General features: G+C 34.3%; 2 protein-coding genes across 2 annotated transcripts; one reads left to right on the forward strand and one right to left on the reverse strand.

Annotated features, from left to right (window-relative positions):
• The first annotated feature begins 385 nt into the window (after positions 1–385).
• Positions 386–14,727, forward strand: LOC110608162 (uncharacterized mitochondrial protein AtMg00810-like). Its single transcript, XM_043960125.1, has 2 exons — positions 386–960; positions 14,649–14,727. Exons 1-2 carry the CDS (start codon positions 386–388, stop codon positions 14,725–14,727), a joined length of 654 nt encoding a protein of 217 aa, XP_043816060.1.
• A 1,141-nt stretch (positions 14,728–15,868) lies between these two features.
• LOC110607643 lies at positions 15,869–17,258 on the reverse strand. Its single transcript, XM_021746796.2, has one exon. The coding sequence runs from the start codon at positions 16,967–16,969 to the stop codon at positions 16,064–16,066; it is 906 nt and encodes a 301-aa protein (XP_021602488.2). The 5' UTR covers positions 16,970–17,258; the 3' UTR covers positions 15,869–16,063.
• Positions 17,259–17,779: the final 521 nt, after the last annotated feature.

Here is a 17,779-nt window from a genome sequence, read left to right on the forward strand (position 1 = left end):
TCGAATAATTTTGTCCTTAGCCATCTCAAATGGTTGGTTAGTGAAGCAATTAAATGTTTCTAATGCTTTTCTGCATGGAGATTTGGATGATGAAGTTTACATGGAGCAGCCTCCAGGTTTCACTGATACATCTAAACCAGATCATGTTTGTCATCTACGCCGTTCACTATACGGTCTTCATCAAGCTCCACGTTAGTGGTATAAACGTCTGTTCTCAGCCTTAATCAATCAAAGGTTTCGAGTCTCTCCTGCCGATTTCTCTCTATTTTGCTATGTCAAGAACAATATCAAGTTGTTTATCCTTGTGTATGTGAACGATATTATCATGACCAGTACATGCAGTCATACTTTGAATCATATTATTTTCTCTCTCAAATCTGAGTTCATGTTGAAAGATTTGGGCACATTGGAGTATTTCCTTGGTATGGAGGCAACTTGGACCGCTGATGGACTTTTGTTAACTCAACAAAAGTATATACTTGACTTGCTTCACAAAGCACAGATGGGAGACTGCAAGGGAATCTCCACACCAGTAACTCCAAAAGATAAGATGTCTACTATACAAAGCCGCCCAATGAGTGATCTCACGTTATATCAGAGTATAGTAGGTGGATTGCAATACTTGAGTTTAACCCGACCCGAGGTCTGTTATTCAGTTCACAAGGTTTCTCAGTTTCTTCATGCACCTACTGAGGATAATTGGTGTTCGGTTAAGTGTATATTGAGATATCTCAAGCACACTGTTGGTCATGGTCTTTACATCTCCAAATCGGCAAACACAGATTTGAATATATATACTGATGCTAATTGGGCGAGTAACATTGATGATCGCAAGTCTACCACAGGTTATGCTATTTTCATGGGCACAAATCTCATATCTTGGAATTCCAAGAAACAACAAACAATTGCTTGTTCATCAACAGAGGCTGAATATCGAGCTATTGGTGTAAGACCCCGCTCGTTCAGACATCGAAATTCCTACCGTCCGGTGGAATCTCGGGTGTCGGATCCTCTTTGAGGGGTATGGCAAGGGTTTTCTAAAAGGTTTTCTAAAATGTTTTTAAGGGTTTTATGGTTTTGAAAAGGAAAGGTTTTTAGTTTTGAAGAGGAAAGACCAAGGAGGCGTTTGCCAGGTTCGGCCGCCGAAAGTGAAGTTCGGCCGCCGAACATGTGAAGGCTTCGGGAGCGCCTTTGGCCTCCAAAAGTCTTGTGGGAGCAAGCCAAGGTTCGGCCGCCGAAAGTGAGGTTCGGCCGCCGAACATGCATGAGTTTAGGGGGTACGTTAGGCTGCCGAAGGTTGATGACCAGGCCACCTATAAAGAGCCCTCAGATCGGAAATGGGCGAGTTTTCTCCCCATTCTCGAACTCAGTTTTGAAGCTAAAATAGAAGTTTTGGGAGCTTGGAGCTTTTGGAGCTTGGATTCTCCACACCTCCGAGTTAGAGATCACACAACCCTCGATCTTCAAGAGGATTGGACCTGAGGAGAGGTGTCTAGCTTCAGTGCTAGTTGACCCTGAGTTTGTTGAGCAGAGGCTTCAGGTGAGTAGAACTAAACTTAATCTTTTATTTTAAGAAATCAAATGCCTAAAGCATACTCATACATCATGTTATGTAATAGGATGTTTGCACTAGTTCACCATGCCCATGCACCATGTTTATACGTTGTAGGATGATTGCACTAGTTTCACGAAGGTGACGCATTGCATAATGTGCTATGTATATGATGTGATGGGTGGACCAAGACGACCTCAATAGCCCGCAAGTCTGTCATTGAGTCTTTGTCAATCGGGCGAGTACATGTAGGAAAGCCCCATGAGAGCTCCTTCGGGGCCAAGTTTTGACAGAGGGAATGTTGGGGTCATGTCTAACCCTGAGGGGAAGGACGTTACGTGAACCCTCTAAAATCACCCGCAAGAGGAAGAGATTTGCTAGCATGAACTCAAGCGGGGGTGAGATGTTTGTTGTGATATAATTGTGATATGACGCATTTCATGAATGCATGAATAAGTAGAAAAATTGAATTGATTAAAATGTCTTTATAATAAAATACATAAAAAGGGTGGAACAATAAAATAGATAATAATATACCTAAAAAAGGAGGAACTAAATCAAATGTTTTTCTCTGTTTCTACTCACTGGGCTCTTGTAGCTCACCCCATTCCCTTAACCCCAGTTTTGCAGGGCCAGAGTAAGTAAGCCAGAGTTCAGTCAGAGTAAGCTATGGGGAGAGAAGATGTTCAAACATGGGTTGCCATGTTTGGTTGTAATAGTTTAGTTATGTTTTGTTTATGTATAAGAGATGCTTGTATGTATATGTTTATGGATATAGTGAACGTTATGTAAGGAAGTTGCTAAAGAGATGATATGTTATGTAATGCTATGTATGTTTGTTGCTTGCGTAGTTTAGTGGTGGACATGAGTATGATGATATATGGACATGATAGATGGACTTGATGTATGGTCCTTATGTATATAAGAGATATGAAAGAATAGAAAGAGTAACGTTATAAAGAGATAGAGCCAAGTTAAGAAAAGTATAGATATGCCATGTGTTGTAGCATGAGATGTATAGAATTGTGCTTTGCCTAGAGTGTTGGTAAATCCCTTTTTGTTATGCATGATCTTGAGAAAATGTTTTAAATGTTATGAGTTTTGAATGGCCCGTGAGGGAAGAAAGGGTTCCAATCCCTTGACCCAAAGCGGATATGTTTTAAAGCAAGCTTGATGACCCATCTAGTATGAGGTTCTATGTTTTCATGCATAGGTCAAGCTGAGGTAAGGAAAAACAAGTTTAAAGGTTTTTATGAGACCAAAGTTTAAGTTTTCAAGTAAAGTTTGATCATGCACGGGATTATACCTAGAGTTCAGGATGTATAGAGGCTTACTACGGGTCCCGGCGGCCTTAAGCCGATCTGGATCCTAGTGCCGAGCAGTTGGGAGCCGTTACAGAGAGGTACCGGTTTCCGGGCTGTTACAGTTGGTATCAGAGCATAGGTTCCTCGAGAGTACGGTGTTTTGATGCGAAGGTGCTCAGACATCGGAAAGAGGTTGTGATAGATGTTAGGAGGGCAAGCACATTAAGAAAGATTGAGAGTAAGATCATGTCCACTAGGATAGGATGAGGAGTCCTGTTTTGCATGCTGATGTGTAATGCCATGTGTGATGCATGTGCATTTATGTCGTATTATGGATGTTGCTAGTCCCATAGCTACGAGATGGCATGATATGTACTGATATGAGATGAGCTGAGCGACCAAGAGTGCCCCTTGGCACAGTTGGTCATGGCATGTTTTGCTATGTTGTAGGCTGTAGGTGACAGGTTCATCCATGATATATGTTGCATGAGGGGTCATGTGTTCATCACGTGGACCTTATGATATGATGCTATGCTATGTGTTGTGAGTTCATGTGTTTGTCATGGACCACATGATATGATGTGATGCTTATGTGTGCTTGTGTGCCCGTTGTGTTTCAGACAAGCTGAGATGCAAGGTGCTAGGAGCTCTATGGAGTCAGATCCATCTGAGTGGGAAAGTGAGCCTTTTCCCTTTTCAAGGTCAGGTGGAGATGACAGAGCAAGAGACCCTGAAAGGTCTATTGAAGTCAGCAGAGAAGTTATGGTGCAGAGGAGGGATGTAGGTCTGCAAGTGAACATGGATGAGGAAAATATGGAAAAGTCTAAGGATTCTAAGAGTTCAAGTTCAGGAGAAGTTGATCCCTCCATGATGAGTACAGCTACCAAGAGAGGTCGAAAGTGTGGAAGAACCAGAACCCCTAAGCAATGGGGCAAGACTAGGAAGGGTAGGTTGTGGAAGAGGTTTAGGCTAGATGATGAAGATGGCTCGAGTTCTGGCCGAGGTCCTACAAGATGTTTGAGGTGCGGAAGGTTGCACAGAGGGCCTTGTCGAGTTGGGACAACGGCATGCTTCAGGTGCGGACAGGAAGGGCACTTCGCACGTGATTGTCCTACTGCGCCCAGGAGAGTGTGGTCCCAGCAGCGAGCTGCAGGTGATGTGGCTCAAGCCAGTGATCGAGAAAGAGGAGCAGACACATCGGACACAGCGGTGCCAGGTACACTCACTTGTTCATGTTCTGATGTGTGTGTTTTGTACCTCTGGTGTGTTCTTGTTAGTTGCTCTAGGAGCCCTCAGACGGTTGAATTGATAGCTTCTGGGTGTAAAGTGTTCTCTTGGGATAGTAGACCCGGGTAGGATCCATCTGTGGCTGAGATTCAGGCCAGCGTCCGATGAGGGTAGATGCCTTCCACCCGAGCATGAGGTCCTAGACTTAAGTGTCTGGATGTCAGCCGGGGGATGGATTGGTTTTCTACTTGTGGAGCTGGTGATACTTGCGTCTGCAGCGCAAGGTGGTCGGGATCGAAATGCAGAGTGGGTCTGAGGTAGGCTTCAGAGAGGACCGTGTAGGATGCCTAGAAGTTTGATGTCAGCTGTCAGGCTCGTAGAGTGTATAGGAGTGGTTAGTAGAGAGTTCTAGCTCGGGTTTGTGAGCTGAGCAGGCAGGTCTAGGAACCAGCCCTAGTGCCATAGATAGAGCGAGTGTTCAGAGGTTCCAGGCTAGTATCAGGTTTACCATCGGTCAGGGAGGTAGAGTTTGGTTTAGAGGTGGTACTTGGTACCAGAACCGTTTCTCTCTTTCCTCACAGGATGGCACCTGCAGAGTTATAAGAGGAGTGTAGGAGTAGTAGAGTGCTTGGTAGACAGGGGTTTTATCTGACTCAGTACCTCACCCTAGAACGCTCCAGAGTTGTGAGGGAAAGGAAGGATGGATCCTTGAACCCTTGTAGCGACTGTCAGCAGTTGTGCAGGGTTACTACCGGGAGTAGGTAACCTCTACCTTGGATTGATGATCTACGGGATCAGCTAACAAGAGTCGGTTGTTTTCCAAGATCTAAAAGTCGGGTTCAGGTTGAGAAGCCTAGAGAAGAAGTTAGTATAAGAGTAGAGGGTAAGAGACAAGAAAGAAGGCAGAAGAAAAGAGTAAGAGCAGTGAGGAAAAAGAAGAGAAGGATCAGAGTAGCGCAGCAGAAGCTTGTGGCGTTCAAGCGCAAGTTTGAGGTTTTGATTGTTTGTTTGTGTTTTTGTTTGAACATTCGGGGACGAATGTTCTGTAAGGGGGGAAGAATGTAAGACCCCGCTCGTTCAGACATCGAAATTCCTACCGTCCGGTGGAATCTCGGGTGTCGGATCCTCTTTGAGGGGTATGGCAAGGGTTTTCTAAAAGGTTTTCTAAAATGTTTTTAAGGGTTTTATGGTTTTGAAAAGGAAAGGTTTTTAGTTTTGAAGAGGAAAGACCAAGGAGGCGTTTGCCAGGTTCGGCCGCCGAAAGTGAAGTTCGGCCGCCGAACATGTGAAGGCTTCGGGAGCGCCTTTGGCCTCCAAAAGTCTTGTGGGAGCAAGCCAAGGTTCGGCCGCCGAAAGTGAGGTTCGGCCGCCGAACATGCATGAGTTTAGGGGGTACGTTAGGCTGCCGAAGGTTGATGACCAGGCCACCTATAAAGAGCCCTCAGATCGGAAATGGGCGAGTTTTCTCCCCATTCTCGAACTCAGTTTTGAAGCTAAAATAGAAGTTTTGGGAGCTTGGAGCTTTTGGAGCTTGGATTCTCCACACCTCCGAGTTAGAGATCACACAACCCTCGATCTTCAAGAGGATTGGACCTGAGGAGAGGTGTCTAGCTTCAGTGCTAGTTGACCCTGAGTTTGTTGAGCAGAGGCTTCAGGTGAGTAGAACTAAACTTAATCTTTTATTTTAAGAAATCAAATGCCTAAAGCATACTCATACATCATGTTATGTAATAGGATGTTTGCACTAGTTCACCATGCCCATGCACCATGTTTATACGTTGTAGGATGATTGCACTAGTTTCACGAAGGTGACGCATTGCATAATGTGCTATGTATATGATGTGATGGGTGGACCAAGACGACCTCAATAGCCCGCAAGTCTGTCATTGAGTCTTTGTCAATCGGGCGAGTACATGTAGGAAAGCCCCATGAGAGCTCCTTCGGGGCCAAGTTTTGACAGAGGGAATGTTGGGGTCATGTCTAACCCTGAGGGGAAGGACGTTACGTGAACCCTCTAAAATCACCCGCAAGAGGAAGAGATTTGCTAGCATGAACTCAAGCGGGGGTGAGATGTTTGTTGTGATATAATTGTGATATGACGCATTTCATGAATGCATGAATAAGTAGAAAATTTGAATTGATTAAAATGTCTTTATAATAAAATACATAAAAAGGGTGGAACAATAAAATAGATAATAATATACCTAAAAAAGGAGGAACTAAATCAAATGTTTTTCTCTGTTTCTACTCACTGGGCTCTTGTAGCTCACCCCATTCCCTTAACCCCAGTTTTGCAGGGCCAGAGTAAGTAAGCCAGAGTTCAGTCAGAGTAAGCTATGGGGAGAGAAGATGTTCAAACATGGGTTGCCATGTTTGGTTGTAATAGTTTAGTTATGTTTTGTTTATGTATAAGAGATGCTTGTATGTATATGTTTATGGATATAGTGAACGTTATGTAAGGAAGTTGCTAAAGAGATGATATGTTATGTAATGCTATGTATGTTTGTTGCTTGCGTAGTTTAGTGGTGGACATGAGTATGATGATATATGGACATGATAGATGGACTTGATGTATGGTCCTTATGTATATAAGAGATATGAAAGAATAGAAAGAGTAACGTTATAAAGAGATAGAGCCAAGTTAAGAAAAGTATAGATATGCCATGTGTTGTAGCATGAGATGTATAGAATTGTGCTTTGCCTAGAGTGTTGGTAAATCCCTTTTTGTTATGCATGATCTTGAGAAAATGTTTTAAATGTTATGAGTTTTGAATGGCCCGTGAGGGAAGAAAGGGTTCCAATCCCTTGACCCAAAGCGGATATGTTTTAAAGCAAGCTTGATGACCCATCTAGTATGAGGTTCTATGTTTTCATGCATAGGTCAAGCTGAGGTAAGGAAAAACAAGTTTAAAGGTTTTTATGAGACCAAAGTTTAAGTTTTCAAGTAAAGTTTGATCATGCACGGGATTATACCTAGAGTTCAGGATGTATAGAGGCTTACTACGGGTCCCGGCGGCTTTAAGCCGATCTGGATCCTAGTGTCGAGCAGTTGGGAGCCGTTACAGAGAGGTACCGGTTTCCGGGCTGTTACAATTGGTCTTGCTGTCACTGAATTAACTTGGATTCAGTCAATGTTGCATGACATCACTTTCCATTCCACCAAAACTCCCAACTTGTGATGTGATAATATTGGCGCAACATATCTTTCTATCAATCCTATTTTCCATGCTCGGACGAAGCACTTGGAAGTCGATTTTCATTTCGTTTGTGATAAGGTGCAAAAGAATGAAGTCAAAGTACAATTTATTTGCTCTAAAGATCAATTAGCTGACATTCTGACTAAACCATTATCCAAAATGCGGCATCAAACTCTAATGCAACATTTAACAATTCGTCCTGTCCCTACAACGCACGAATTGAGGGGGCGTGATAAGGCTTAGAGTTGTGATAAGGTTTAGAGTCATGATAAGGTTAGAGTTGTGGTAAGATTTAGAGTTATGATAAGGTTTATAGTTGGCTGAGATAATATTTGTTATTCATACAATCTGTATTCAACTCAACCACTGGTATATACTATATAAATGTATTCTACACAGAAATACAAATAACACATAGAATTCTCAATACCATAAATCTTTTATATCATATCATAGTGGTGGTAGACTCTTGTGGGCAGAGAAGAGCTCAGTTGGTGATGGCTGTGGGGTTGCAGGGAAATGGATTGGCCTCCCACTGATGAACTGCCTGAGATCTATATTATACTGATTATGGTGATTGTGATCTTCCATTTCCATTTGATTCTTGAAATAAAGAAAGAAAGAAAGAAAGAAAGAAAGAAAGAAAGAAAGAAAGAGAGAGGAGAGAAAGAAAGCTAAACAAGAAAGTTAAAAGCTTTCTATAGAGAGAGAGAGAGAGAGGGACTCGATCGTGTCGTGCACGAAAAAGCTCGAATTTAAGCACAAAACAATGGTTAGGGGCGAGTATTTGGTCGTTTCGGTTTAAAATCGAATCGAATCGAATAAATCGAAAATTAAAATTTTAGTATTTATGAAAATCGAACCAAACTGATTTTGATCAGAAATCAAACCGAACCAGTCTGATTTAGTTCGATTCGACTTGATTTGATCGGTTTCTATTTTTAATAATTATTTTATTTTTTATACTTTATTTTTAGTATTTTAAAATTTAATTAAAATATTTTAATCTTAATATGATTTAATTTATCAATATTATTGAAAATAATATATTATTATCACTAATTGGTTCGATTTAATTTTTTCGATTTTTTTCTGATCAAAATCGAACCAAACTGAAATAATCGAAATTTCTGAAATTAAAAACTGAATCAAACCAAATTGAATAAAAAACCAAACTAAATTTTCAAATTAATTCAGTTCGATCAATTTTTTTGATTCAAACCGAATACTGTTCACCCTAACAATAGTCCCATGTCTCTTTCGAGCTAGGGTGTGTAAGTTTAGGTAAGTACATACATAGATCTTTCTCAGCAGAGCCATTAAAGAACCCCAAATGCTTCACTCTCTATTTTAGATTTCTGTTGTTAAAAAATTCATGTTTCGTACCCTAATTAAGCTTTGCCATGATCTAATTGCATATATAGGGAAATAGTGCAACCTTTCTTATTTAGGATATTATCCTATTTGCAAGTACGCTTATGTTCATACAAAAAAAATATCGCTTTTATTTGTTTTTCATCTAAACTATATAATTTAATTTATATTAAAATAATACTACGGCTAGCAAATAATAATTTTTTTAGATACTGTTAAAAATATTAATATGAAAATAATATCACGAGATATTAAAATTTGATACAAATTGAATCACAAATTTTAAAATAAAAAAATTTTATTAAATACAAATTGAATTACAAATTTCATACAAATTTGATATAAATTGAATCATAGACTTTGTTAGAATTAGATCATGAACCCTTACTAAAAGAAAATAGATAGAAGATACTAAACCTTATTTTAGAGGTCAAACTTCGAGAGATAGTTTCCATTGAGAAATGAACTCAAAATTCTTGCTAAATTTACTGCAGACGAATTTTTTTGCTGCAATAGTTTAGCTGTATTTTTTATTTGATATAGCAATTCCGAGCGTAACATGTTAGCATTCAAATAAACTTTTTCTTTCATATGCTGAACGATCTTATATCAAGTTGAGATCACTATACATAGAAGAAGCAACGCTCTAATTACCTGCATGCAAGAAATTGAAAATAAATAAAGAAGAAGAACAGAAAAGCTTAATTAGTATATATATATATATATATATATATATGCACAAACAGGAGTGAATATTAGTTTAGAGCAGTAGAGATCACCAGAAGGATGAAGATGAAAAGCTGGGATGTAATGAGTGAGCTAAACTTCATTGGATCTTCTGGTTGTGATCAAACAAGGCTAAATCTTCTTCCTCTTCTTCTTTTCATTTGTGGAAAGCATAGGAATGAATGTCAGTAGATGAGTAGTGCATTTCTTCACATACATGATATTAGGAGAAAATCTCTCTTTGAGACCTCAGAGAAGTTAATTTTTTTGATGGGCATGAAATTTATCAACTACTTTACAGGAAAGTCAAATCCAATTGCTTATTTTTTTTCTTTTCATTTTTCCAATTATATTTATGAAAGTTAAATCAAGAATTCAGAAAATTTATTTTCAATTTTCTATTACTATTCAAAAAAAACTCACGAAAACTTCCGTTAATAAAAATTAAAGTTTCAACGGTAATTAATTATATAGGAGAGCTTTCAATGATAATATAATATGTAGGCATCTTTATTTTACTCATCACTAAAAAAATTAGTCGATACAATGTAAGATCAATATTTTTATCAATGAAAAAACTTCACAAATAACACCTTATGATTTTATCGCTAATTTTATCAGTTAAAAGTTTGCCCTTGACGAAATAGCAAACACCCAAACATAAATTTCCGACGGCAATGTCCCATCAGTTATAACTGACCAACGTGAATTTTTTTGAAGTTGTTTTCTTTTCCATTAACGTTTTTGGGCAAAACAATTGCTTAAATATTAACACGGTAATAAAATAAGAAAATTTGACACTAGACCCACTGATCCTAAGAATATTTATTCAGCTTGTGTTACTATTGTTTTCTTGATCTATCTAATTGATCAGGAAAGCTTTTCTCATAATATGCTTCTAGAATTTTTTGGTATTTTTAACTTTTATTCTAAGCTGAGCGCAACATCTTTATGCATCTATTTCGCATATTAGGCATAGTGGGTGTATGAGACAACTCTTTATTTAGTTTTATGCATTGTTCTTTAATAACCTCTAGCTTGATCAAGGAAAAAATATAAAATAAGTTTGCTAATGAAAGTTACAAATTCAATCAAAAGGAAGAAAAAAACTTATAATATCGTAGGTACTCATAATTATTTTGGCTTATTGAACTTTCAATATGTTTCAACAACTCACATTTTTTACTGTTCTTTCTAATTACTTAGCCTATAATAGGTATTTAATTTACTAATTTAGATATTAGCTGTGTCTTTTAACCCAAATGATTTCAATTTCAACCATAATCACTTGCTCAAAATTATAATAATAAATTATTATTTAATTATTAAACTTAAAAATGTCAATTTAATGCAATATTTTTTAGAAAATATTAAAATTAATAAAAAAATTTATTTAATAATAAAATAATAATAAAATTTATTTAATAATAAAAAATAATCATAACTTTTTATGAATTACGATTTCAATATTACATTTAAGAGATTTATAGAAATATTTTATTGATTAAGAGTTTTATTGCGAAAAGAATTGGTGTTAGGATTTAGCAATTAAATTTATAGTTAATTTAGATATATTATATAGTAAAAAAATTTTAAGTTGTATTCCTACTTAAAAAAAAATTTGTCTGATTTAATATATACTGTGATTCGTTTTTTAATTTAACTATATAATTAAAATATTTTATATTTAAATAATATAAATATGAAAAAGATAAAATTTAGAAATATTTCTTTATTGTGACCGTCACAAATGAATTGATGGGAAAATAATAACCCTCCTACTGAAAATAATAAAATATTCTAATAATAAAAGAGATAAAACTTTGTGTCTTTTCTTGAATTTCTCAAAAAAAATATGAATCAAGGAATCTCATAGAAGCCAAACTTAATGAATTGAGGGACCTTAGGATTAATAAATTAAATATCTCGTGCCACCTGGAGAGCATTTGAAGGCAAAAATCAAAGGTTACATGGTGCAAACTTGGGGGCCAAAGTAACAGGCCTTTCATATCCAATAGTACATGCTAAGCATTAGGAGACATTAACCTCCCACTGGAGGGAAAAGAAAGTCTGAAAATCCTTAAAGAGAACAGAAACTTGGTCGTACTAAAATTTTAAGAATGTGAAGGATAAAATATAATTCCTTAACAAGTTTCCTTTTGGGATTAGTTTGATGTGCCACTATCTGCAGCCCAGTGTTGATTGCATCATCATGCCTTTGTCCCATTATATGTCTACTCACTGATATTAATAGCATGAACAGGGAAATTTCATTGGATTAAACTTCTTGCACATTCTCTATTAGTTCTTGCAAGTGTTTTTCATGCTCATAATATTGCCTTCCTCTTCTATTTTTCTTCATGACGACTTGCATGGTTTGGCTCTTCCAATTGCACATTGGAAGGCTTGAGTAAGACGATCCTCTGTCCAATTTGAACCACCACTTGCAAAATTTTCATGAACATGAATAATTCTGCAGGGATTGTTTTGAATATATTCTTTTATGAACATGAATAATTGCAAAATTTTCATGTTACACGCATCCATCAGTTATGCTTTGAACCTTCTGCCTGCAATTCTGCAGGCAGAAGGCAGCAGACCTGCAGAATGCATTCTGCAGGCAGAAACTTTTATATGTAGTTTATGCATTTATTTTAATTAAAATAATTTAAAAGTAAATTAATTTGTTATAATATTGAAACAAAATATGATTAAATATGGTGGTTGTTAAAATGAGTATAATTAATCCAATTCAATCATCCTAGTTCCATAATTTTCCTAAATCTGCATGTAAATAATTTTGAATCTCCTAAAAATTTCAGGATGGAAAGAAAACAATAAATTATTCTAATCTTCTCAAACTCTTCATATTCTACAAATAAAGTCACAATCAGAAGAAAAAGAGCAAGAAATATAACACCAAAATCCAAATCAAAATCCTGAAATTCGATGAGAAATCTGATTAGAAAGAAAACTAACCTGTAAGTGACAGCAGCAAAGGAACGAAAGCTTCTAAACCAGGCTGGAACTCACAGCAACAATTGGAAGGGCTTCACAATCCAGTCGCCGGCAACAAACTAATCAGCAATGGAACGATGGAACGAGTTTTCCCGTAATTGGCCAGACTTGATTCTTTGGAACGAGTTTGATACGGTAAATCAGCAATGGAGGAGTTGCTCCCGTAACCCAGACTCGATCGGCAGCAACTGGAAGGGGACTTCCAATCAGACTGGAAAACACGGCAGCAATTGGAAGGACACGACCGGCAATAGCAACTAAGCAACAACGGCAGACTCCTTAAATGCAGAGTCGATTTCTTTGGAACGAGAAACTTAAATCACAGCTAGCAATTGGAATGGAGAATTCTACCTAACAAAATAGGAGATGTTCATATTTGGAAACTTGAGTATCGATTCTGATATGGAAGTTACTAGAAAAAAACTTACTAGAAATAGGAAAAAAATCCAGTGGGAGGGAACGTAAACATTTAACAATAAAACTTGATTTTAATTTTTTTCTAATTTTAAAAATTTTTAAAAATTAAATTAAAATTTTTAATTTTTTATTAAAAAATTTTATAACAGTCACTTATGTTTTAGAATAAGGGCTTTTTGCAAAATAAAGTGAAAAAAATAATATATTTCTTAAATTCTGATTTGTAGAAAAATATTTTTCGGATTAGGGTGAATCAGGATTCTACTGCATTTTATAAGTGCGGTAGACTCTTCCGCACTTATAAAATGCAATAAAGAACCATTAAATTAAAATTAAAATTTTTTTAAATAAAAAAAATTCTACCGCAATAATAAAATGCGATAAAATTATATTTAAATTTATTTTAAAAAATTAAAATTCTACCGCAACTTCCGCAACTTGCGATGTATCAATTTCTTAATTTACTTAATACCGCACTTTTAAAGTGCGGTATTATTAGGGTTTGTTTAATTTAAAATATATTGTATTAATTTTATTTATTTATTTATAAAATTTATAGATAATTATAAAAATTATATTAATATTAATTATTTAATATAATTAAAATTTAATATAATAATAATTATATATAAATTTATTTTAATAATTAAAATTATATATATATAACATTATAATTATATTTATTTAAATATAATATCATAATTATATTTATTTTAAAAATAATATTATATATTTTATATTTATTTATAGAATTTATTATTTTTATTAGAATTATATTTTATATTTATAAATAAATAAATAAAATATTTAAGAATCATAAAAATTTAAAAAAATATATATAAATAATTAAAATTATAGAATGTAATAAAAATAAAAATAATATAATTACAAATGATAAAATAAAAAAATAACGCTAATGACATCTCAAATGTCCTCCTATACCACATGGATGTCCCCTTCATTTATTGGATATCGAGTTCTATATGACCGGCGATCATCACTTGTACCCTCACCTCCGCATGATTAATATTAAGATCAGAGCTACCGAAATCAAATATTGTGTTTTAGTATAATGTGATAGTAAATAGATATAATCAGATCAGATGCAAAAATGGAATACTGGTGCCCCATATGTACTGTATAAATATAATTCTAATAAATAAATATAAAATATAATTCTAATAAAAATAATAAATTTTATAAATAAATATAAAATATATAATATTATTTTTAAAATAAATATAATTATGATATTATTTAAATAAATATAATTATAATATTATATATAATTTTAATTATTAAAATAAATTTATATAGAATCATTATTATATTAAATTCTAATTATATTAAATAATTAATATTAATATAATTTTTATAATTATTTATAAATTTTATATATAAATAAATAAATAAAATTAATATAATATATATTAAATAAATTAAACAAACCCTACGTATTACCGCATTTTTAAAGTGCAGTAATACGTAGATTGAAAAATTGATACATTCTACAACAATTTTAATTTGCGGTAGAATTTTAATTTTTTAAAATAAATTTAAATATAATTCTACCGCACTTTACACATGCGGTAAAATTTTTTTTTATTTAAAAAAATTTTAATTTTGATTTAAAGGCTCTTTATCGCATTTTATAAGTGCGGAAGAGCTTACCGCACTTATAAAGTGCGATAGAACTCTAATTCACCTTGATCTGAAAAATATTTTTCGCAAATCAAAATTTAAAAAATATATATATTTTTTTCACTTTATTTTACAAAAAGCCCTTAGAATCAATTATTGTTCATTATAATTTTATGATATAAATTCATATAGACTAGAAATATCTAAAAGTATTGGAGTTGCTGTTGGAATGCAATATCGATTTGCTTTGCAGCGGGTTGCATCCTTTTGAAATCTTTGCCACTAGGTTTTTCTTGGGTAGAGCTTTGTTTTATGGAGTGGGTTTGCTAGAGTGGGCTTATTGTTTTTCAGTTATTGGGCTAATTGGGTTAGGGTTTGTCTCCCAATTTGTGTAATTATGTGGCTTCTTAATTCATATTTTGCAATATCAACAATCAGATGAAAAGAATAGACTATTAGTATTCTCTTTCTACAAAGTTAGTTAGACAGAGAATATTCTTTCAATTTAGATCGAGTGAGTGCTTAAAATTAGGCTAAATATTCGATCGGTTTGATTTTGAACCGAACCGAATGAAATAAATTAAAAATTGAAATTTTAATATTTATGAAAATCAAACCGAATTGATTTTAATTAAAAATTAAATCGAATCGAACCAATTTAATTCAGTTCGATTTGATCAATTTAAATTTTTAATAAATTTTTTATTTTTTACTCTTTATTTTTAATATTTTAAAATTTAATTAAAATATTTTAACTTTAATATAATTTAATCTCTATATTATTGAAAATAATATATTATTATCGGTTCGATTCGATTTTTTGATACAAACTTGAATTATAAGTTGCTACTTTGATACAACTTGAATTAGATGATTTAAAATGAACTATATCCATTGAAATAAAAGTGAAAGGCGGATAAAACTATATGTATTTCTTTTTTGGTATTTTTCCATTAAATTTTTTATAAATTTCAACATAAGTATTTATTGTTTAGATTGTTAAGCACATGTCTAACTCATATTAGATACTGCATGTGCTACTCTGTTTCTGTTAGTGTCAACTGGGGAATGCTACAGAAACAGAATATAAACAGATTGGGAGCTCACAATCCACAGAAATCACTGAAACCTTATCTTCTTCTATGCAATAATATATTCCTGATTTCATCTCATGCAACTAGCCAATGACATAATAGTCCCTAGACAGTAAATGCAAAACTAAGAAAGCAGTAGATTAACAAAGCTTGGAAAAAGTGTTCCCCTATCCTTAAGACATGAATTTGCTATTTTATTACAAGACTTCATACCCTTTCTGGGTGCAAAAAGGGGAACATTTGTTTGCCTGTTGCTTATTAAGAATTTAATGATTATCTATTATAGCAAAAGACTGTCAAAATGCACAATACAAATGGAGAAGATCCATAATGATCGATTGTCTGCCTTGCAGTAAAAAATAAGCTCTCCTCCTTTGACACGCAAATACAGTAAGACCAGATCATGCATTGAATTTGTTTTATGTACAATTCGATATCCACCAACCTCTCTCTCTATGCAGAACAATAAAAAAAGCAATTAAAAAACAAGGGAAAAGAAAAAACCAAAAGGCATCACTCGGGATTCTTACATGCACAGATAAAAAACGAGAACTCTGCCCTGTCTTGTCCTTTCTGATCCAAGTTCTCCTCCAGCCACAGCCTGCTGTCCAATCCACTTCTTGTCCTAAACATGAAAACAGCATACCCAGAATCTTCTTTAAACAACCAATCGTGCAAATCCCACATCATATCCACCAATAAACCATCCAAGAAAATTGTCTGATTCCCTCTAAAATTCCATTTCAATCTCTTCACTTGAAAAATCGTCTTATTATCAATGCACACAGTCAATACAGGATTCTTCAATCCATCTTCTTCTCCACTGCACTTGACTAATACATCATGAGCTTTTCCAGAATCGCAGAACTGAGCTTTGCTTGAATATATAGAATTACCTGAGAAATGCTCACTTCGAGACACCATTGATGATCTCAATTGTGGTGAGTTTGTTTTCAGCCCCTGCAGACTCGTCGCTTCTTCATCCATATCTCCGAGGAGTAGAGCAAGCTCTGAATCAACAGAAACCACCACGTAAAACCCACTGATCGGCTCAGGTCCAGGATCGTAATAAGCAGAAGAAAGATCCCAAAAAACTTCAATCTTTGAATTGCAAGATTGGAATGTCTTGGATCCTTTTCTTTTTCTCAGGTGGTGAAAATCAGCATTGATTTTTGAAGGAGATGAAACGGAATCACTAACATTGATAGAGAGACCATGGCTTAGAAGCTTGTTGCACCATGTGAGGATGATGAAGAGAATTCTTTGAGATAAAACATCGACTTTATACATACAAGACACTGCACTGGGAATCGAAGGTGTCTGGTAAGGAGAAAGACATGCTTGGTCTGAAGGACCTGAGCAATAAGAATCTGAAACTTTAATGGCATGTTCACTGTAACAAGAAGCTAAACTCCTCATTTTCAGACAAAACCCACAAAGGATTACTTCTCTTTCCTTCAAATTATATCATGAGAAAGAGGAAAAAAATGAAAAAAGATTGAAGGAGACAAAAGAAGAAGAAAGGGAGTCTTGTTGCTCTCTCTGTGTGTTTCCCATGTGAAACCGTCCTTTCAAATTTCCCAACATAACAGCAGAAGACAATTAAGAACCTTTGTTTCTTGGACGCTCCATCCAAGCATTGCATTAATTAGGTTTCTTTCTTATAAATAACCTTAAAAATCTCCCTTCTCTAGCCCTTTCCTTATTTTGCTGTTCATACCCAATTGCCTCAGTTCATTGTTTTGACCTCACCTCTAATATAAAATTACAATATGGTTTTTGTCATTTTATTTATTGCCTCCAACCAACAAAGGATATAATATTATATAGTTTGATTTAAAATAAGCAAATTTAGTAAATTTGAAATTTTTTTCAAAAAATTTATTATTTAGTTCCCGGAAAAAATCATAATCTCATAGTTTTAAAAATATATTAAAATATTTATAAAATTTTAATAAATATATTAATTAGTCCTTTTATTAATTTTATCCATTAAATTATTTTACTATTTAATTTTTTTAATATGAAAACTTATTAATTAGTCTTTTAATTTAAAAAAAATCTACTAATTATTCTTTTTATATTAAGATATTTTAGATTTTCTATAGTAATTAATGGTTAAAATTATCGAAATAATTAATTAGTATATTTTTTAAAATTTTAAAAATATTTTAATATATTTTTTAAAATAAAAAAATAATTCATAAATTTTTTATAATAAAACACTAA

The sequence above is a fragment of the Manihot esculenta genome, chromosome 9 (genome assembly GCF_001659605.2).
Source record: "Manihot esculenta cultivar AM560-2 chromosome 9, M.esculenta_v8, whole genome shotgun sequence".
Lineage (NCBI taxonomy): Eukaryota > Viridiplantae > Streptophyta > Magnoliopsida > Malpighiales > Euphorbiaceae > Manihot > Manihot esculenta.